The 24,066-nt window shown below is 25.5% G+C and overlaps 1 protein-coding gene across 1 annotated transcript in view; it reads left to right on the plus strand.

The window, feature by feature from the left end:
* The first annotated feature begins 487 nt into the window (after window positions 1–487).
* Window positions 488–24,066, plus strand: part of LOC122510901 — a 188,041-nt gene continuing 164,462 nt past the window's right edge. The window contains exon 1 of the mRNA XM_043625853.1: window positions 488–999. Coding sequence (XP_043481788.1) covers window positions 939–999 — 61 coding nt within the window. The 5' untranslated portion in view covers window positions 488–938. The remainder of the gene's footprint in view (window positions 1,000–24,066) is intronic.

Here is a 24,066-nt window from a genome sequence, read left to right on the forward strand (position 1 = left end):
AAATGAGAATGATAGGAAAGTGAAGTGAAAATGAAGTGAACTCACAAAATCGACCCACTAGTTATATTCTAGTTTATATATAATTAATTAATATCTATTAAAAATAATCTTGAAAAAAACAACTATTAATTTTATTTTATACCAACTAATAGGTGGTAAAGTAGTATAAATTCTCGACAAAAAAAGTTGCTTTTAGTGGCTGAAACTGAAATCTAAAAAAAGTATACCAAAATAGTATCAAATCGTAAAAAAGTAGTAAATAGGTTTTAGTACATGAGTGCAAAGTCTGAGATTTGGGAGTAAAATTATACCTGGTTTACTATACAACGGAACGCAACGGAACGCAACGGACTTTCGTTATTATTTCTGATTATATAGACATTTCTGCCGTTTCTGCAAGTAAAAATTAATTTGCTCATCTCTTCTCGGTAGTTTTGTTTTTCGATTCGCTGCTGCCTCGAGATATAATCGTTCGTGTGGTTTAGTGGTTAGTCGTAGAATCCGTGGGCGTAGAGTAAGAGGATGCTGGTTGAAACCTCTGCGAGAGAGAGAGTAAGAGAGAGAGAGAGAGAGAAATAGAGAGAGGGTGCAGAATCCACCCTCTGAATACGTGGGTGTTCGAAAGCCAAGCGGTTGGCAACCCGGCGTACTAGTCACAAATTCACTTGCGCGACAACACGCGCGAAAATCTTCAGTTCAACCACGACCGTCGTGCGAGTAGGTTCGGTCCTCGTGTACTTTTATTATCTCCCTTTTAAAAAAACAACTCTTTCCCCCCCTTTTTTTCTCGTCACGCGACTTTTTTTTTCTAAACAAAAAAAAATTGTGCTTTTCTTTTCTTTTTTTTTTTGTCTGTTTTTTCTTCTGTGTGAAAACTTTCTACAATACAAAAGCAGAAAGGATGTGATTGACCAAGAAAAAAAATAATACCTGCAAAAATGGCACCATACAGACTTCTCTTTTTTTCGCTTTCGTTTATTGCTGTCTTCTTGACCAGCGGTGAGTTTTTATGACAATAACATTCATGCGATTATATTTTCATTCTGAAATTAATTAAACTCTCTTGTTTTTTTTTTTTTTAAACAACTGTAACACAGTTTTTAACTTAATGAGAATCAAATTCGTGATTATATTTTCATTCCGAATTAATTAAACACTCTTGTTTTTTTAAACAATTGTAAAACACTTTTTTCTAAATATTAGTAAATATACAAAATATTAGTAAATATACAAAATATTAGTAAATATACAAAATATTAGTAAATATACAAAATATTAGTAAATATACTAAATATTAGTAAATATACAAAATATTAGTAAAAATTTAGTATCAAATTGACACTAAAGCGAATCAAAATTGATGCCGAATATTTGGATCAATTTTTGATTATGATCCACATACATTTATTGGTATCAATTCGTTGCATTTTGATACTTTTAAGCTCATTTTTTAAGCTCGTTTTTATAAGCAAGCTTTTAAGTTAACAGTGAAAAAAAAAGTTTTTACAGTTTTAAAATTTAAACCTAAGTACAAATTATAGTCTCTCCTGCAGGAGAACAAAAAAAATATAGTTATTTATCGAATTTAAAACTAAAATACGGAGCCAGAGAGGGTTTTGTTTGTTCGCATAAAATTTGATATCCATGCAAATTTTTAGTAAACATTTGTCAAAAAAAAATATATATTTATTTTTTTAGAAATCCATTTGCATTTCTCTATTCTATTCTTTTACTTTTTTTGCACTATTTTTTTTTAGTTATTTTTGTTTCTGACAAAATAGGTGAAATAGCAGAGATCTCGGACTGAATTTAGAAATAAAAAATTTATAATAGTATGAAAAATGTCATAAAATGTTCGTAATGGTTGCAAACAGTCGCACTTAAAATATGAACAAATTTTCATTTATTTACAAGAGTGTTTGAATAAAAAGCGTTGTAAATATTACATTAAAAGCACAATTTTCCCTTTCCTTGACAATAAATAAACAAAATTTTTTATTCAAAACACTTTATTTAAAGTCTGTATTATAAAAAGTAAAACAGAACAGTATTTATTATTATTATTATTATTATTATTATTATTATATTTAAAAATAAAATTTTTAAGCAGTATTATACTTTAAATTTGCTAATGAAGTTAAAATAAAAAAATTATTCTCAAAAGTATTGATAAAATTCATAGAAACAATTTAAAAAATTTTAATATAAAATTCTTTAAAACGATTCAATTATTTTCAAAAACTTTTCGAAATTCAATTACTTTCAAGTATTTAAGTATCTATTATTGTAATGGAATTTTTTTTTTAAATAATAATTATTTTAAAAATTTTTTATAAATAATTTTGTATTTTAAACAAATTTTTGAATAAAATTCTTTGCAAGAATTCAATTATTAATAATATTAATATAAACAATAGAATTCATATCAGGATTTCAATTATTTTTTATACAATTTTATAATAATTACAATTATAAATTATAATGAAAATAAAATTATTTTCTAAAATTTTAATAAAATCATTTGCAATAATTGAATTATATATTATATTATCATTGGTATAAAATTCTTCTGAAAAATTCAATTATTTAAAAAAATTTTAATAAAACTCTTGGCAAAAATTCAATTATTTTTATAATTTACCAAAATTTTAAGCCAAGAACTCAATTATTTTTAATGCAATTTCAATAAAATTTCTCGATGAAATTCAATTCCTTCTGAAAAATGTTATAAAATTCTTCAAAAGAATTCAATTAATTTCACAAATAATAATAAAAATTTTTGCGAAATTTTAATTATTTAAAAAAATTGTTATAAAATACATGACAAAAATTCTATTATTTTTGTAAATAACAAAATTCTTTTCGCAGGAATTCATAATGATTTTTAATAATTTTCATTAATTACTTTTTACTAAAATTCAATTAATTTCATAAATAATAAAATTTTTTTACTGGAATTCAATTATTTAAAACAATTTTAATGAAATTCTTCGCAAGATTTCAATTATTTTTTTATAAATATAATAAAACTCATTGCAAGTATTTTAATTATTCTTAATACAATTTTATATTATTTAGTCGAAAATTGCAATTATTCTTAAAAATATTATTAAAATTCTTCTAAATAATTTAATTGTTTTACAAAATATTGATAATGTTCTTTTTAAGAATTTAGTTTTATAAGAAATATTCAATTATTTAATAAATTATTTTTTTCTATTTTAATAATTGATTTCTCGTAAAAATAGTATTTTTCGGTTTTGAGACATTAAAAATAGTATTTTTCGTTTTTGAAACAGTAAAAATAGTATTTTTAGTTTTTGAAACAGTAAAAATAGTATTTTTCATTTTCGAGCTGGTATTTAGTTTTTGAAACAGTAAAAATAGTATTTTTCGGTTTTGAGACATTAAAAGTAGTATTTTCTGTTTTTGAGACAGTAAAAATAGTAATTTTCGTTTTTGAAACAGTATACATAGTACTTTTCCTTTTTGAGATAGTAAAAGTTATATCTTTCGTTTTTGAGACAGTAAAAATATTACTTTTAGTTTTTGAAACAGTAAAAATAGTATTTTTCGGTTTTGAGACATTAAAAATAGTATTTTTCGTTTTTGAGACAGTAAAAATAGTAATTTTCGTTTTTGAAACAGTAAAAATAGTATTTTTACTTTTTGAGATAGTAAAAGTTATATCTTTCGTTTTTGAGACAGTAAAAATATTACTTTTAGTTTTTGAAACAGTAAAAATAGTATTTTTCGGTTTTGAGACATTAAAAGTAGTATTTTTTGTTTTTAAGACAGTAAAAATAGTAATTTTCGTTTTTGAAACAGTATAAATAGTATTTTTCCTTTTTGAGATAGTGAAAGTATTTATTTTCGTTTTTGAGACAGTAAAAATAGTATTTTTAGTTTTTGAAACAGTAAAAATAGTATTTTTCGGTTTTGAGACATTAAAAATAGTATTTTTCGTTTGTGAGACAGTAAAAATAGTAATTTTCCATTTTGAGACAGTAAAAATAATATTTTTCATTTTTGAGACAGTAAAAATAATATTTTTCCTTTTTGAGCTAAAAAAATAGTATTTTTCCTTTTTTTCATTAAGTAAAAAAATAAAATTTTGTTCACGCGCTAAATCTATATTGATTTACAACCAGAATAATGAAAGAATTAACTTTAATTTATTTCGACTTTTGTTTCATTAAGAGCTAATTGTTTGTTTAATGCTTTCCTCTTCTCGCCCGCAAAAGTTTCACTCGCACTCAATGGTTTCTTTCCACTCTCATTTTTCTCGGCTCTAATTTCGTCGAAAAAAAAAACATTGGAACGAATAGAGAAAGAGAGAGAGAAAAAAACAGAAAAGATTTATGTCAAGACGAGAAAATCTTGTGCGTTGCTTTAATGCAAAATGTCCCATTACAAGTAATTGAATAATCAACTACCACAGCACGCGCTCATCACTATACATATTTCCCTCTGGGATTCTAGAATCGAAGTAATTTCGTTATTGTCGAAAATTTCGTTATCAGCCGTTGAGTTAAAAAATTTTATTTTCTAATTATTCCCCCAACTAAGTGTGTCAACATAGAATAATGAAATTCTCATAAAATTCAATGTAGCTCAAAATTAAACTTTATGACGTATTTTCGATATTTTTTACACTTTCAGGTTTTTTCTTTTCATCTCAAAATAAAAGTGACCTAAATAAATAGAGGAAATTCATTTTTAATTAATAAAAATAAACTAAAAATATTTTTAAAGAAATAAAAAAAATGTTAAAAAATGTAAGAGATGTTCAAATTAGCAAAATTTACCCTTTCATTAAAATTATAGGCAAAAAAAAGTTGAATTAATTTATTTTGATTGATTTTTTTAGAAATTGAGATTCATGAGGGAAAATAATCGAAAGAAAGACTTTAGTTCAATAAAAAATTTATCTATAATTGGCTAAAATTAACGTTTGAGTTCCACGTATGTTCTTTAGCCTTTAATTTCGCGAAACGGAGTAAAATTATTTTCGATTTCGTTTGTACAATTATTGAAGTATTCAATATGGGATTTTTTGTCTACAAAAAGCAAGCTGGAGGAAATTGAATTTTTTCGAAATATTTTCAAAGAGTCTGCAGTGCTTTAATAAACTGGAAAAAAATTATTTCCTCAATACAGACAAATTTAGATGAATTTTTTTTTATTTTATTTTTTTTATAACAATATTAATAATCATTATTCTCAACAATTATTTTCATTTTTATAATTATTATTTTTAATTATTTTCATGAAAATTATTATTTTCAATAATTACTTTTATAATAAATATTATTTTTAATAATTATTTTTTATAATAATTATTATTTTCCATAATTTTCTTTTTTATATAATAATTACTATTTTCTATAATCATTTTTTTATAATAATTATTATTTTCCATAATAATTTTTTTACAATAATATTATTTTTAATAATTATTTTTATAATTATTATTTGTAATTATTGTTATGAAAATTATTATTTTCAAATATTATTTTTTATAATAAATATTATTTTCAAATATTATTTTTTATAATAAATATTATTTTCAATAATTATTTTTATAAAAATTATTTTTTTTTAATAATTATTTTTTATAATAAATATTATTTTCAATAATTATTTTGATAATAATTATCAGTATTTAAAATTTGATAGAAAAAGAAAAAAAATAACAATGGCGGAAATTTGGACGCAATAATATTAAAGTTAAATTTTGTTTTTAGAGAGAGAATAATCTCATTTTCTCTTAATCAAAATAAAATTGGGATTTGTGATTTTATTGGCTTGACAAAGCTGAATGTAAAGCTACGGATCACGTATGTCGGAAATAGTCAACGAAAGTTATTTGCCATCCGTCGAATTGCCACACGATGGATGAACATTTTCGTATTCTTTCCAAACGAACACACTGTCAATGATTTTTCAATTCTTTTCCTTTTCTTTTTCAATATCTATTTTTTTTCTCTTCTTTTTTCTCAATTTTGCTTTTATTCAATTTTTAAAAATTAATTTTAAATATTAATTTTTATTTTTAATAAATAATTTAATTATAATTTAATTTACGAGAAAAATTTTATTATTTGCGAAAATTAATTAAACTCCAATAATGTAATTAATAAATTTTTTTTTTAAATAATTCAATTCCTGAGAAGAATTTTGTTATTTAGAAAAATAATTGAGTTATTCACAGGAATCTTATGACAATTTTTTTTTTAAACAATTGAATTCTTTACAAGAATTTTAATAAAATTTTAAAGAATAATGGAATTTTTTGACGAAATCACTTTTAAAATTGATTAATAATAATTGAAATCCTGCAATGAGTTTTATTATATTTATAAAAATAATTGAAATTATGCAAAGAATTTAATCACATTTTTTTTAAAATAATTTAATTCTCGTGGAAAATTTTATTATTTGCGAAAAGTAATTGAATTCCAGTGAAGTAATTAATGAAAGAGTTTTTTTTTAAATAATTGAATTCCTAAAAATTTTGATATTTACAAAAATAATTGAATTTTTTCTAGGAATTTTATAACATTTTTTAAAAATAACAAAATTATATAAAATTAATTAAGAATAAATGAAATTCTGCAATGAATTTTATTATATTTTTAAAAATATAATTGAAATCTTGCGAAGAAGTTTATTATTTTTGAAAATAATTGAATTCTTGAGAATATTTTTTTTTAATTGAAAAAATTGAACTTCTGAGAAAAATATTTTATTATTTATAAAAATAATTGAATTCCTGTAAAGAAATTTATTATCTTTGAAAATAATTGAATTCTTGAGAAGATTTTTTTTAAATTGAAAAAAATTGAATTTTTGAGAAAAATATTTTATTATTTATAAAAGTAATTGAAATCCTGAGAAAAATTTTGTTATTTAGAAAAATAATTGAATTGTTGTCAGCAATTTTATACAAATTTTTTTAAATAATTGAATTCCCGTGAAAAATTTTATTATTTGCGAAAAGTAATTGAATTCCAGTGAAGTGATTAATGAAAATTTTTTTTCAAATAACTGAATTCCTGTGTAGAATTTTAATATTTATAAAAATAATTGAATTTTTGTCAGGACATTTATGACAATTTTTTTAAATAATTGAATTTTTTACAACAATTTCAAGAAAATTTAAAAGAATAATTGAAATTATGCAAAGAATTTAATTAAAATTATTTCAAATAATTGAATTACCGAAGAAAATTTTATTATTTAATAAAAGTAATTCAATTTAATAAGTCAAGTAATTAATAAAATTTTTTTAAAAATAATTGAATTCCAGAGAATTTTGTTATTTATAAAAATAATTGAATTCCTAAGAAAAATTTTGTTATTTAGAAAAATAATTGAATTTATGGCAGGAATTTTGGAACAATTTTTTCAAAATATAATTGAAATCCCGTAGAAATTCAATTATTTGTGAAATTATCGAATATTTTCTTAAATCAACAATTTTTTTTCGACAACAACAAAAAAAAAAACTTCTGTAAAATATTGCATTGGAAAAAAATTTACTTGATTTAAATAAACAATTAGTAGTTTATTATCAAATGTTTATTTAAATCAACAATTACTTTTTGACAAAAAAAAAAAAAAAATTCTGAAAAATATTCCATTGGAAAAATTTACTTGATTTAAATAAACGATTAGTTGTCTATTATCGAATATTTACTTGACTCAAGAAATTCTTTTTCCAAGTGATAATAAAATTTATTTTTTTTATTTTATAAATTTTATAAATTTTATAAATTTTATAAATATAATAAATTTTAAAAATTTTATTAATTTTATAAATTTTATAATTTTTATGAATTTTATGAATTTTATAAATTTTATTAATTTTGTAAGTTTATTTGATGAAAAATTAAGATAAAGAGAAAATTGCCATTTGTAAATAGCAATTTACAAGATAAACAATAAATAATAAATAATATTTATAATTTCCCCTCGAGTTCATCAGTGAGTTTGATCATATATGAGAATTGTGTAACTGTTCAAATGTAGAGCATTATATCCTTCCAAGTCAATTAGTGCAGTACACATAGAGATGAGAAAACACCCCTCCCACTTCCCCCCGAGAAAGTTTCTATTCGGGTAGTAGAAATCTGTGAACGTGTATTTCTCTTGCTTATTGTGCCTTTGAATTTATCGGTTTAACGAAACAAATCCCTCAGTTGAATTCCCTCTTCTAATTTGTAAACAATTTATCATTAATTATCAATTTCAAAATTACTTTTTTTTCGTAAAAAAAAAATATTTTTTTAAATATTTTTTCTATATAGGAAAAAAATAAAGAAATTGTTTTTTTTAACAAAATTTTTTTCAAAAAATTGCTCACGTAAAACCACAAACACACACATTTTATAATCAAAAATGCAAATTCCATTTTAACTCTAACAATAAATTCATCTCCAGTTCAAAATTGTAACTTCAGCAATTCCAGCAGGAGACCCAGAAATACAGCGATTGCAATTTAATATTCTAATTTTAGGAAATCATGTTTGAAATGTTACGTGAATTAAAGTGGCAAAGTTTAGAAACTAGAATTTGTAGGGGAAAAAAAATGTTCAACTGTAAAAACTGGGAGAAAATAATAGAAATTTTTTTCCTATTATTTTCTCTCAGTTTTTAAAAGTTATTTTTAAATTTCGCAAATAATTAATTTCTAGTTTCGCAAATTTTGCAAAAAGTAGAAAATTTTTTTCCATACAAATAATAAAAATAATATTTTGGTGAAATTCACAACGTTTATTATCAACGATTTCGAATAAAAAAACATTTTTCTATTCAAAATGTTATATTTTTTTTAATATAAAAAAACATTTTTCAGTTGTTTTTATCAATAATTTTAAAAAGAAAAATTTGTAAACAAAATATTATATTGTTTTCGTAAAGAAATTTTTTTTTTCAATCGTTTATTATGAACGTTGTGAACTTTTGTATTTACTCTGATTTCTAAAAAAAGCAGGAGGAAATTGATTCATTTTCAAAAAGATAATTAAAAAAAAAATTCTCGAATAACAAATTTAAAAAAGAAAGTGAAAGAAATTTAAAAATGAAAATTCGATTTGAAACTTTAAGGGTGTTTTAATAGAAATTTAGAAAATTTCAATTATTTCAATAAAATTTTTTTTAAAGTTCAATTATTTTTATAGAATTTTGAGGAAATTTTATTCAACATTCTTAAAAATTCAATTATCTTTAATAGAATTTCAGGAAATTTCAAATTATTTTTAATAGAATTTTAGGAAATTTCAAATTATTTTAATAATATTTTCTAAAAATTAAATTATTTTATAGAACTTTGAGAAAATTTTAACAACATTCTTAAAAATTCAATTATTTTAAAGAGAATTTTTTTGGCAAATTTCTAAAAAAAAATTTTTTTTACATTTAATTAATTTTAATAAAAATTTTAGAAAATTTCAATTCTTTCCATTTAAGTCTTAAAAATACAAATATTTTTAATAAAAGTTTGGAACATTTCAATTTCTTCTATAATTTTCTTTAAAAATTTCAATTATGTAAAAAACAAATTACCAAATTCTTAAAAATTCAATTACTTTTATATTTTTAATAGAATTTTAAAATATTTCAATTATTTCAATTTATGTCTTAAAAATACAATGATTTTACTAGAAATTTGAAAAATTTTAATTATTTCAATAATATTTTGTTAAAAGTTCAATTATTTTTAGAGAATTTTGAGGACATTTTAACAACATTCTTAAAAATTCAATTATTCTTAATAGAATTTTAGTAAATTTCAATTATTTCAATAATATTTTTTAAAAGTTCAATTATTTTTATAGAAATATAGAAAATTTTAACAACATTCTTAAGAAATTCAATTATTTTTAATTAAATTTTAGAAAATTTTATATTTTTCAAAAAATTTGAATCAATTTCTTACATCAAATTGAATTCTTTTAAAGAGAATTTTTAGAAAAATTTCTAAAAAATATTTGAAAATTTAATTAATTTTAATACTAGAAAATTTCAAATATTTCTATTTAAGTCTTAGGTATAAATTTAATTATTTTTATAAAAATTTGTAACATTTCAATTTCTTCAATATAATTTTCTTTAAACATTTCAATTATATAAAAAAAAATTAACAAATTCAAATTTTTAAAATAAAACTTTGGAAAAATTGAATTTTTTTTCAAAAATTTCAGTAATATTTAAAAAAAAATCAATTATTTTTAGGAGAATTTTCGATTTTACATATAGGCGGCAATTTAATGAATTCGATTGGCACGAAATTCATCAAGAGAAAAAATTTAGTTGATAATACAATTATTAAAATTAATATAATTTATAAATTAATTAATATTTATAATAAAAAAATTCCGTAAATGTCTACTTAATATTTTATCAGAATTTACGTCCATGAAGTTAGCGTCGACGATCAGCGGCGAAAACAATTTTTTATTTCTTTTATTTTTAGAGATGAAAATTTCACTAATTTCAATTATTTTATTCACATCGTATAAGTTAAAAAAATAAATTCAAAGTATTTTTTTAACCTGAAACTTTGAAAAAAAAGTTTTATTCTTTTTTGCGTAAAAAAAACCTTTTTCGACGCTAAGAGTCGACGCTAATTTTATGGACCTTAAAATTCCTTTTTTTTAAAGTTAATTAGTTCCTTTTTTTTTTTTAAAGAAATATTATTTTCCGAAAATCTTTGTGAGAAACCTAAAAAAATGTTCAAATTTCAAAGGATTCTTTATCTAATTAATTTTATCGGATATTGTATCCGAAAGTCATCGTAGCTTCTTTTTTTTTTTGGACGAAAAACATAAAAGTGATAAATTCAATAGTCGAAATCCCTGGCGATTTTCATCTTCTACATGCACGAAGGAGAGCAAATGAGATTTCCATTTAATTCCGCAATTAGATGTGAGGACTTGATTTTGGATATATACACGACAAAAGGTCGAAATTCGTATTCTCCTATATATATATATATATAAATTCCAGCTCACGACCGCTAATAATCTTCTTGAGGATACATCACTCACCTTGTTAAATCTTAAGAGTCCTCATATGACTAAAGGAGCAGTCTCTCGGCTCTTGTGAGCGCCCGAGTGCTTTCCCTCGTCGAGTTTCAAAGCGCGCACAAATAACCGAGAAATTACGTCACATCGAAGCAGCTCGTGCGTTTCAACGAAAAATTGCCCTCGATATTTCTGCTCAAATGCAGAAAACGGAACCTGGGAAAAAGGCTGATTCCAGATAAATGTTGCACGTTTCCCCCTCCCACCCCCTCACTCTCTCTCTCTCTCTTTTTCTATACTCTTTTGACGCTTCTCTATATATATGGCTTCGACTAAAAACTCAAAGAAATAATACACGTGTGCGGTTTAAAAGAGTGTACACAGAAAATGGAAAAAGATTAAAAAAAAAGAGAGAAAATAAATACACTATATTGATAAAAAAAGGAAGGGAAAAATATAAAAGACATAAAAATAAAAATTGTCTACAGAGGTAGAATCTATCCACGTGGACTGTATCTCATGCCACAGGACACTGTTAACCGGCAAGTCCCGGATAATCCTACGTAGTCCCCGGGGATGTAACTTCGTCTCGTAATAGATCGCTTTGCGCGAAACACCCGCATCCTGGTTGGCTATAGTTACCACAATGATGTACTATTATTTTTGTCTTTACACAGCCTTTCCATTTTTCTATTTTTTGAAAAAATTACACTCGTATTTTTCGAAATTTATTATTTTTATTTTTCCTTTTCACCTCTTAAAAATTTAACATGAAAATCTTTCAAGTTATTCTCTCTTCATTATTGAAAATAACTTGATACTTTATGAGGTTCTCGTAAAAAAAAACACATTATATCTTTATGTAGATATAAAAGTGAAATGAAAGTGTTTAATTTAAGGTTGTGTTGGATTTAGTAAAGAGGGGGAAAATTAATTTTCTCTTTTTCTCCCCACGATTTATGGGAGAAGAATAAAAAGTGTTTCACTTCGCTGTTGATCTAAATAGAACAACATTTATATTGTCAGATACACTTCACTTTCACTTTACATTCACTTCACATCATTTTCACTTTATTTTTACTTTGTATTCTATTTACTTTCACTTTCATTTCACATTCACTTTACGATCCCTTCGCTTTCACTTTATTTTCACTTTGCTTTCTATTTACTTTCACTTTCATTTCACTTTACTACACTTTTATTTTATATACACTTTACGAACACTTCAGGTTCACTTTACTTTCACTTCACTTTACATTTATTTTACTACTAATTTATTTTCACATTCCTTTCATTTAACATCACTTCATTTAACACTCCTTCTACTTTCACTTTTCTTTAATTCACCACACTTGCATTTCACTTTCACTTGGGAAATGCAGTTTGATTGAAAGTCAACTGAAAGTAAGCTGAATGTAAAAGGAAAGAAACGTGAAAGTAAAAGAGAAGTGAATCTAAAGTGAAGTGAAAGTAAAATGAAAGTAAAGTGAAAGTAAAGTGAAGTGAATGTAAAGTAAAGTGAAACTAAAATTAAAGTGAAGTAAAAGTAAAGTGAAAGGAAATTGAAGTAAAAGAAAAATAATCTAAAATAAAAGTAAAGAGAAAGTAAAATGAATGTAAAGTAAAAGTAAAGTAAAAGTAAAGTAAACGTAAAGTGAAAGTAAAGTGAAAATAAAGTTAAGCTAACGTAAAGTTGAGTGAAGGGAAAATAAAATAAAAATATAGTATACTGAAAGTGAAGTAAATGTAAAGTGAAGTGAAGTGAAGTAAAAGTAAAGTGAAAATAAAGTGAAATTAAAGTAAAATGAAAGTAAATTGGAAGTAAAATGAATGTAAAGTGAAAGTAAAATGAAAATAAAGTAAAGTGAAAGAGAAGTGTAGCTAAAAAGAAGTGAAAGTAAAGTGAAAGTAAAGTAAAATGAAAGTTAAGTGGAAGTAAAATAAAGTGAAGTGAAAGTAAAGTGAAAGTAAAGTGAAAGTAAAGTGAAAGTAAAGTGAAAATAAAGTAAAAGTAAAGTAAAGTAAATTGGAAGTAAAATGAAAGTAAAGTGGAAGTAAAATGAATGTGAAGTGAAACTAAAATGAAAGTAAAGTAAAGTGAAACTAAAATGAAAATAAAGTAAAGTGAAACTGAAGTAAAAGTAAAGTGAAAGTAAAGTAAAAGTAAAGTGAAAGTAAAGTAAAAAGAATGTGAACTGAAAATAAAATGAAAATAAAATAAAATAAAAGATAAGTATAGCTAAAAAGAAGTGAAAGTAAAGTGAAAGTAAAGTAAAATGAAAGTAAAGTGGAAGTAATATGAAAGTGAAGTGAAAGTAAAGTGTAAGTAAAGTGAAAGTAAGGTAAAGTGGAAGTAAAATGAATGTGAAGTGAAAGTAAAATGAAAATAAAGGAATGTAAAGTGAAAGTAAGGTGAAAATAAAGTTAAGCTAACGTAAAGTTAAGTGAAGTGAAAAAAAATGAAAATATAGTATACTGAAAGTGAAGTAAAGGTAAAGGTAAAGTGAAGTGAAAGTGAAGTGAAAATAAAGTGAAATTAAAGTAAAATGAAAGTAAATTGGAAGTAAAATGAATGTAAAGTGAAAGTAAAATGAAAATAAAGTAAAGTGAAAGAGAAGTGTAGCTAAAAAGAAGTGAAAGTAAAGTGAAATAAAGTAAAATGAAAGTTAAGTAGAAGTAAAATGAAAGTGAAGTGAAAGTAAAGTGAAAGTAAAGTGAAAGTAAAGTGAAAATAAAGTAAAAGTAAAGTAAAGTGGAAGTAAAGTGAAAATAAAGTAAAAGTAAAGTAAAGTGGAAGTAAAATGAATGTGAAGTAAAAGTAAAATGAAAATAAGGGAAAGTAAAGTGAAAATACAGTAAAAGTAAAGTGAAAGTCAAGTGAAGGTAAAGTGAAGTCAAAATAAAGTGAAAGGAAAGTAGAGTGAGGTAATAGTAGAGTGAAAGTAAAGTGAGTTAATAGTAGAGTGAAAGTAATGTGAAAGTAAAGTGAGTTAATAGTAGAGTGAAAGTAAAGTGAAAGTTAAGTGAATATTGAGTAAAAGTGAAATGAAAAAGAGCTGGAGTGAAGTGAAGGTAAAATTAAGTAAAAATGATAGAGGAAAAATAAGATGAAAGTAAAATAAAGTGAAATAATGTGTATTTCAGTATTTCACTTCACTTCATTTTCATCACACTTTCATTTTACTTAAGTAATCTAAAATGAACAATTTTTAATTTAAAGCATTATTCGTTAAAATAATCAGATTTTAACTTAAATTACCGAATCGAATTACTTTCTAATTAATTAGTTGTTAATTACTTAAAGAACAATCCTTCTCTCTAAATTTGAATCAGCGAAAAGTCGCTGATTCAAATTTAGAGAGTTGCTGATTGATTAAAAAATCAACAGTTCCTTATCAATTAAAAAACAATTTTTCCTATAGTCAATTAAAAAAACAACAGTTCTTAATAAATTGAAAAAATAATAGTTCTTAATTAATTAAAAAAGACAACAGTTCTTAATTAAGTAAAAAACAATTATTTCTGTTAATTAATTAAAAAAAACCTTTATTTTCTATAAATACAAAAACTACTAAAGAGCAAGCAAATGAACAATTTTTCCCCATCAGTAATGAAATTATAATCTTCAAGCGACAAGGGATTATCATTTGGTATAAATTTCTCTGTTTTTTTTTGTTGCCAAGTGAATCGTTTTGTTTTTATATTTTATATAAAAAAAGGGGGAAATCAATATGAATCAATTTTCTCTCACACCCACTGTGTATGAATGAAAAAAGAGAAAAAAAAGAAGAAAATATGGGTCATGTATCGAAGTTGTATTTTCCTTTTTGCGAAAAAAAAGTGGCGTTGGGACTCGACTACTGTATAAAGACCAACATTTACGGTACCTGTGCATATGTATATATTTACGACTTGCCTTATATTGATCCTGCGACCTAAGAGCCCACGTCATCAAGTCCTTGGAGGTCGAGTGTTAGACTCTTGAGTGTCTTTGAATTCCTCACACTCTTTTTGCTTATAACGAAAAAGAAGAGGAAAAAAGAATAGACACTACTTGTCCTTGGTTTTCGTTTCGCCACGACGGTGAAATATTTTCTTCCACCTGAAAAATGTTTCAAAGATATTTTTATTATTTTTATTATTTTTACTATTTTTATTACTACTTTATTATTAGATTATTACTTTTATTATTACATTATTTTAATATACGATATAAGTTTTTGCAAATTATTGTTGAAAAATGTTATGAATTTGAAACTTTTTTTTTCTTTACTCTCTGGAACTTTGAAGCTAAATATAAAGAATAACAAATAAGCGCAATTTCTCTGTGCCATGTTTTTTGCTTGAAAATAATCTTCTTCGTTTAAGCTTTTAAAGACAGAAATTATCCAAATGCAACAGCACGTGCTTTTAATTAAGAACTCTCTCTTTTATTTATTAACCCAATTACAACCATTGGCTTATAATAATTTACTGAATTAATCTCTCTCTAATCTTGTTCTATCGTTTTGCTCGTCTTAACTGAGATTCACATATAATTTATCGCCATTTTCATGACACACACCATTGTACAGCTTCCGAACACGGATGTCTACTTCCACTGACGGCGATGGGAGTTTCCCTTTATTTTATACACGGACGTCAAATGTACTCTTCTCAAATATAGTTTCAAGTTTTGTCTCAAAAGTTACTTTTAAAGTAAACTTATCGGTATTATCATCACTATTCTCATTACTATTATCGACGCTATTATTATCACTATTATCATCACTATTATCATCACTATCATCATCACTATTATCACCACTATTATCATCTCTTTTATCATCATTTATATCATCACTATTATCATCAGTAATGGAACGATTTTTATTAGATTCTTTTCCACTTTGATGTTTTCCATTCTCGATTAGGTTACAGAATTGAACATCCGAAAAAACTTCCATTTGTCCAGTCGAGGAATGATAAAAGGATTATTTGGCGTGTGTGTCCCCTTTTGAAGTTTGGCTCATCTTCTCGTCTTTGAATCAGGTTTTTGGCCTCTTTGTATATTTTTCAAGAATAAATGGAGTGTCGTGAGCGTGACTCCACTGCATTGCCTTGTTCGGTTTATAAAAAGAGTCTGACTCAGCTTTTTCTACAAAAGCCTTTTCCTCAACTACTGAAAAACTTCTCTTTTGCTGGACAATCATTTTTACATTTTTCATCTTCAAAGAAATTATACTTGTATCGTGTGAGTGTGTGTTTGTGTGTATTTATCACTACTTTTTCAGTCTAAATCGAATTTCAATCAAGTTGACATTTTTATTTTTAAATTCATGAATCTGATTAAAAGTTTGATGGAAAAATATCTGCATATTATTTTTAACGACATAACTCTTTAATAGATAAAAAGTTACCTCTTAAGTTGAGTTGCTATTTTGTAATTTCACTTCACTTTCACTTTACTTTCACTTCACTTTCATTTGCACTTTCAGTTTCCCTTTACTTTCACTTCACTTTCATTTGCACTTTCAGTGTCCCTTTACTTTCATTTCACTTTACTTTCACTTCACTCTCACTTCTCTTTCACTTTACTCTTACTTTACCTTCACTTTACTTTCCACTCACTTTATTTCCACTCTATTATCACTTTAATTTTACTTTACTTTCACTTTACATTCACTTTACATTCACTTTAATTTCACGTTACCTTCACTTCAGTTTTATTCCACTTTCACTTCACTTTGATCTGATAAGAAAGTGAAAGTGACAGAATTGTGAAAGAGAAGTGAAAGTAAAGTGATAATAAAGTGAAAGTAAAACGAAAGTAAAGTGAAAGTAATGTGAAGTTAAGTAAAATTAAAGTGAAATAGAAGTGAAAGTTAAGTGAAAGTAAAATGAATGTAAAGTGAAAGTAAAGTACAGTGAAAGTTAAGTGAAAGTTAAATAAAAGTGAAGCGAAAGTGAAGTGAAAGTCAAGTGAAAGTAAAATGAAAGTAAGGTGAATGTTGAGTAACAAGTGAAATAAAAGTAAAGTAAAAGTAAAGTGAAATTAAAGTGAAAGAGAAGTAAAGTGAAAGAGAAGTAAAGTAAAAGCGAAGTAAAATGGGGGTGAAAGTGAATTGAAATGAAGTGAAATGAACGAGAGATGAAGTGGCGTGAGAGTGAATGTAAAGTGAAAAGTGTCCTGAAAGTGAATTAAAATCGACATGAAGTGAAGTGAATGTATAGTGAAGTGAACTTTAACACTTCGCTAATAAGATTATCTTATAAAGTTAATTTTCGTTTAATCAGATCTCGCAAAAGCGGATGAAATACCAAAAAGCAAATTGAATTCAAAAAACAATATTTCGAAAACAACGTTAAATTTTAACGAGCTAAAGTGTATGCACTCATTGAGGGGAAAAAATTTGAATAACAATAACCTTTTTATTCCCCGGGAAAATATAGTCTCCTCTCCGGAAACATTAATTATTTTCATGTAAATAGCTAAAGTTTATATGAGGGATAAGAGTAAATTAAACCAACGAGATTTATATAAATAGGGCATTGAGTTTCAGTTTTGTTTATGCATAAACAAGTTAATTATGAGCGGTTTTAGTCAGACTCTATATAAATAGATATCGTACAGACGCTACTTTTATTCAAGATGTAATTATATTTTTCAAATATTTCCACATTCACTCTATAAAGAAAAAGCTGGTTAATAAACATTTTTTCCTTTCATAACCCACTTTTATTTCAAAATTATCTCATTTCTTTTTTAAAAGAGTAACTGTCAATTTTAATTTCATCAATTTTAATTTTTAAAAAATTAACTGTTAATTTTCAAGGAAATAACTGTCAATTTATGAAAAATTAACTATTAATTTAATGACAAGTGCATGATATTGTAAAGATTGACAAAAGAAAGGAAAAATGCCAAAAAGAATTTTTAGATGATTTTTCGAAAAAGTACTGAAGATATAATAGGATTAAATGAAGAACAGCCAATAATGAATAATAGCGGATTATAATTAGAATATGCGGAGAAATTGATCGAAAATTGTATTTAGATATGATTTTACATTGTATGGCACATATATATGAAGAAGAAAAGAAACAGAAGTGCATCATATTCAAAAGATTGAAAAGAAGATTTAAGAAGATACTTTTTATGTATGGATGTATGGTAATGGGTTCTTTTCATGCTGATGTAAACGCAAAGTAAAGGAAAGCGTCGATGCGACCGTCAAGTTGCTTTGACGTTGACGAAGGACGGATTTGTACAAGAAAAATGTCAAGGGAAAAATGTACATGAAAGAAGAAAAATTCTCTTTTCGCTACACATTGCATATCGTCCTCATTATCAATTTCTCAATACATAATAATTCCCACTTTAATGGCGAAAGTGCGTCATTTTAAGCCCCGAGTCACTAACTGGGATATTTTTCTATCATGATCAGAATTTCTTTAGTTAAATTTGTTTAGAAAAAGTTTCGCAGTACCTACTTTTCATTTTTCTGGGGTGCTATTCTGTAATTTTGGTTCACTTTCACTCTACTATCAGTTCACTTTCACTTTACTTTCACTTTACTTTCACTTTACTTTCACTTCATTTTCACTTCACTTTCACTTTACTTTCACTTTACTTTCACTTTACTTTCACTGTACTTTTACTTTACTTTCACTTTACTTTCACTGTACTTTTACTTTACTTTCACTTTACTTTCACTGTACTTTTACTTTACTTTCACTTTACATTCACTGTACTTTTACTTTACTTCAACTTTACTTTCACTTTACTTTCACTTTAGTTCCTCTTTCCTTTAAGCTTCTTTTCATTTAACATTCACTCCACTTTCACTTCACTTGATATTCACTTCACCTTTATTTCTCTTTACTTCATTTAACTTTTATTTCACTTTCATTATCCTTCACTTCATTTAACATTCATTCCACTTTCACTTCACTTGATTTTCACAGTGAAAGGGGAGTAAAGCTAAAATGAAAGTGAAGTGAAAGTAAAGTGAAATGAAAGTAAAGTGAAAGTAAAATGAAAGTAAAGGAAAAGTAAAATGAAAGGAAAGTGAAAGTAAAGTGACGGTAAGTGAAAGTAAAGGGAAAGTAAAATGGAAGGAAAGTGTATTGAAAGTGAAGTAAAGCTAAAGTGAAAGTAAAGTGGAAGTAAAGTGAAGTGGAAGTAAAGTGAAAGTAAAGAGAAAGTAAAGTGAAAGTGAAGTGAAGTGAAGATGAAGTGAAAGTAAAGTGAAGTGAAAATTATATTTGTCTAATTTCTGATAATACAAATATTATTATCGAAAAAAGAAGAGCACAGCCCATGGGTAAATTGTAGCATCATTTGTTATTCGCCGTTGTTCTCGAAAGTGGAAAGTAAACAGGAGTGACTTCCTGGTTTTTGTCAAGCGTAAAACGTACACGTAACGGATGTTGCTTGTCGCAAAATGATTCATTCGTCGAAAGAGCAAGGCTTTATGAGTGAATTTATGTCGACGGGATTTAACCGACTGGAGACACAGAGTCGACGGTCCGCAGGTTTGTTCCAAGTCCACGGGAAAGTGTCACTAATGTTATTTATATATAATAGTAGTCACGGGATCGTAACCTCAAAAGTTCTTCTCTCATTCTCTCTCTCTCTCTCTCTCTCTATGTGTCTCAACCCTTTATATAAAGTCATCCTCAATTTCAATGTTTTTCTCATATCACAAAAGCAGAGGAGAGAAGCCAGCAAATGTTTCATTCAAGAATACCGTCTCAGGATTCACACCCATTCACTCCTATCAAGTGTGAACAACTACAAGGGATAAAAGTACACACATATCTCTTTTCTTCACGAGACTATAAAAGCGAGAGAAAACCACTTTTTGATTTCGCAATGAAAACTTCTCTCTATATTAGAATTATAAAGAAGAAAAGTATAAAAGTTTTAATAAGAACTGAAGTGAAAAATAATTTGCTTTATTCTTTTCAAAGAAAAGTATAATAGAAAAAGAAAATATATTAAGAATATTTAAAAAAAAATAAGACGATCTCTATAAAAAAGTATTCATAAGAAAAAATTAACTTTAGCGAAATTAAAATTGAAAATTCTTCGTTTAAAAGTTTCATTCCCTTAGAAGCAAGTTTATAAATATTTGCATAGAAATTTCAATATACACAACAATGAAAAATATTTTCCATTCAAGTAAATAAATCATATAGATAGTTGTTACAGAAAGCCTCTCTCTCTCTCTATACATATCAGAATTTTCCATAGCTTGGTTAAATTACCACACAGATTTGCCAAAGAATTTCCATTAAATATCAATAGAATTCAGGGAATAAACATTCCATCTGAATTCTATAGATAGTTTATTATTTTACGGGAAGAAATTAATATTGTGTAATAAAAGAAAAAACAATTCTTACGCAAATAACTGAAAACCTGATATTTTAGAATTGGAAATTTATTTTTCTTTGCAACTGTCAATATTAGAAAATAATATTAAATTTTATTATTAAAACTATCTGCAGGAGATTTTAATTACTAAATTTATTTTACAAATAAAATTGAAATTGAGATAAAAAAAAGAAAAATGGAACATTTTTCAATAATTAAAATCGACGGTGAAAAAGGGAGAGTAAAAGTGTTAAGATTCAGGAAAAAAAATATGAAATAATTAAAACTTTCACATCACTAAATCACTCTGTAATTTCACTTCACTTCATCTCACATTCACTTTGCTTTCACTTTCACTTTACTTTCACTTTACTTTCACTTTACTTTTACTTTACTTTTACTTTTACTTTACTTTTACTTTACTTTTACTTTACTTTTACTTTACTTTTACTTTACTTTTACTTTACTTTTACTTTACTTTTACTTTACTTTTACTTTACTTTCACTTTACTTTCACTGTACTTTTACTTTACTTTCACTTTACTTTCACTTTACTTTTACTTTATTTTCACGTTACTTTCACTTTTTTTTAACTTCACTTCACTTATGAAAGTTGAGTGAAGTGAAAGTTGCCTATTACACCAAAATGAAGTAAAAGTAGGATAAAAATGAAGTGAAAGTGAAAGTAAAGTGATAGAAAAGTGAAAGTTAAGTAAAAGAGAAGAGAAAGTAAAGTGAAAGTGAAGTGAATGAAAAGTGAAAGTAGAGTGAAAGTAGAGTCAAAGTAAAGTGATAGTAAAGTGAAATTAAAGTAAAAGAGAAGAGAAAGTAAAGTGGAAGTGAAGTGCATGAAAAGTGAAAGTAGAGTGAAAGTAAAGTGAAATTAAAGTAAAAGAGAAAAGAAAGTAAAATGAAAATGAAGTGAATGCAAAGGGAAAGTAAAGTGAAAGGAAAGTGAAGTGAAGGATGTGAAATTGATGGCAAAATGAAGTAAAGTGAAAGTAAAGTGATAGTAAAATTAAAGTAATGTAAAAGAGAAGAGAAAGTAAAGTGAAAGTGAAGTGAAAGTAAAGTGAAGTGAAAGTGAAGAGAAATGAATGTGAAGTGAAAGTAAAGTGAAATTAAAGTGAAGTGAAATGAATGTAAAGTAAAAGTAAAGTGATAGTGAGATGAACAACAAGGATAAAGAAAATTTCAAACAACCTAATATTATATCAGAACAGCAACTATTCTAATAATTACACTCCTCTGTAATTAAAAATCCACCCCAAAGTTTATTCCCAAAGACGCAATTAATTTTTGTAAATAAAAGAAATATTTTTCTACACGAGATAATCGTACCTTCTCTCTCTTTTTCTTTCTCTCTCTCTCTCTCTCTCTCGTCCTATTTGTTCTGCGTGGGCCCTAATTTTCCTCAGCCAATTTCACCGCTGTTAGGTTGGCATTTACCAAGCATGTCTCACACCTATTCTCAAATTGAATTTATTCATTTTAATTCCAAATTCATGAATACTGATTGCTAGTTTTTTCATATCGATTGAAGTGAAAAACATTTTATCATTTCATTTAATTTAATTAAAAGTTTTATGTTTTTGGCTAGGATTTTTTTTTACTGTTTGGTACGTGATAAAAAATTTTTTTTTTCGTGAACGACTGTTGGGAAATGTATACAGAGAATAGGAATAGGAGCTTTGCCAGCCACTGGTTGAATGTTATATTGTCTCTCTGACGATATGCGATGGCTGGCCGAGTTGAAAACTGAGGGAGAATACTGCAAAGGACATTTTTTTCTATCACAAAACTTTATCAACGAGTGTGAAATCATTTCAGATGCGTGGAAAATACACGAGAGCAGATTTCATATATATAGAGAGAGGGATGAAAATGGTTTTTGCGGTTTGTACCTCCCGTTGTAAATTTAAATTTCAACTTTTCACATTTGTCGCTTTTTTTAGACAAAAGCGATTAAATCATTGAATATACGAAAATGTCACAATTTCTAAAAAAAACGTTTTTTTTATATTTTCGAAAGAGGAATAAAATTAATGTTTAATAGTAATTGAACAGTAATTTTTTTTCCTCTTTCGAAAAATTCATTTTTTAATCTTTCATTTTCGACCCACTTTTTTTAAATAAAAAGAAACCGAATAACTTTGTCTGGATCGATAACATTTAGAGAATACCTACTTCTGAAATTTAAAAATTCTTCTCTTTTCTATATAAGAAGACGAATTGAAATGATAAGAAGAATTGTTACATATTCCCAGCACGAGGGAGCTCTTTAAAGCATCAATGTGTTCTTAGTATCGGAAAATTTTTATAATTCCAGCCAAGTCACGTCTGTGAGTCAATCAAGATTCATATAATTTACATGTGAACCATTTCAACTTTTCAAAAAGAGAGAAATATTGTTCAGTTTTATCTCTTTTTTCCTCGTATAGTAAGGGCGAGAGAGGTTTTTTGATATTTTTAAAAAATATTCCGATAATGAAAAGTCAGAATAGACAAGAGCAGGATATTAAAGACAAATGACATAAATCAGAAAAAAATTGTGGTCTGTATAAATTGAATATATAACCGCAGGGACAGTTTTCATATCAAATGACTAATTATTAACTCAATAGTTGATTAAAAATCAAGTATCCAATTTCATTGCGGGTATCAAAATATATATATAAATGGTAAAATTTTAAATTTTAATCGATATTGATGTGTTAATTTCGTGAGTAAATTATTTGATAAAATGATAATTGCTTTCGTGGAAAATATGCGAAACACGAGAAGAGAGTCGTAAGTGTACGGTCGGTTTCTTCCTCGAGTGGAGGAAAGCCGCAAGAATCCCCAGTGATTACAGCTTCACCGCACGAGATTCCTTCTTCTCCCTTTTCACACTTTCTAAATTGTGGCGTCGGTTACCTATTTCTACGCCTCCATGTCTCTATGCTTCGACTCACACGTTCTACATTTTCACATTTTCATTCCCCTCGAGATTCGGGAAAAAATATTTTTTTCTGTCGAGTGAATAATTTTTAAGAGCATATATGCAGTGTTTAATTATCTCGGGACATGTCGCATTCTTTTTGTCACTTTAAATTTAATTTACTTTCACTTTACTTTCACTTCACTTTCACTTCACTTTCACTTCACTATCACTTTACTTTCACTTCAATTTCACTTTACTTTCACTTTACTTTCACTTTCACTTCACAATCACTTTACTTTCACTTTACTTTTACTTTCACTTCACAATCACTTTACTTTCACTTTACTTTCATTTTACTTTCACTCTACTTTCACTTCAGTTTCACTTTACTTTCCTTTCACTTTACTTTCACTTTTCTTTCATTTTACTTTACTTTACTTCACTTCACTTTTATTTCACTTCACTTTATTTTATTTTAACTTTACTTTCAATTAAATTTCACCTTACATTCATTTGACTTTCAATTGACTTCACCTTACTTTCACTTCACTTCAGTCAAGTAAAGCGAAAGAGTTATGGGGTAAAGTGAAAGTGGAGTGAACTATAATTGCAGTGAAATGAAAGTAAGATGAAAGTAAAGTGAAAGTGAATTGAAGGTAAAGTGAAACTAAAGTGATAGTAAAGTGAAAGTAAAGTGAAAGTAAAATGAAAGTAAAGTGAAAGTAAAGTGATTGTGAAGTGAAAGTAAAATG

This window comes from Leptopilina heterotoma, unplaced genomic scaffold, assembly GCF_015476425.1.
Source record: "Leptopilina heterotoma isolate Lh14 unplaced genomic scaffold, ASM1547642v1 Lhet_77, whole genome shotgun sequence".
Lineage (NCBI taxonomy): Eukaryota > Metazoa > Arthropoda > Insecta > Hymenoptera > Figitidae > Leptopilina > Leptopilina heterotoma.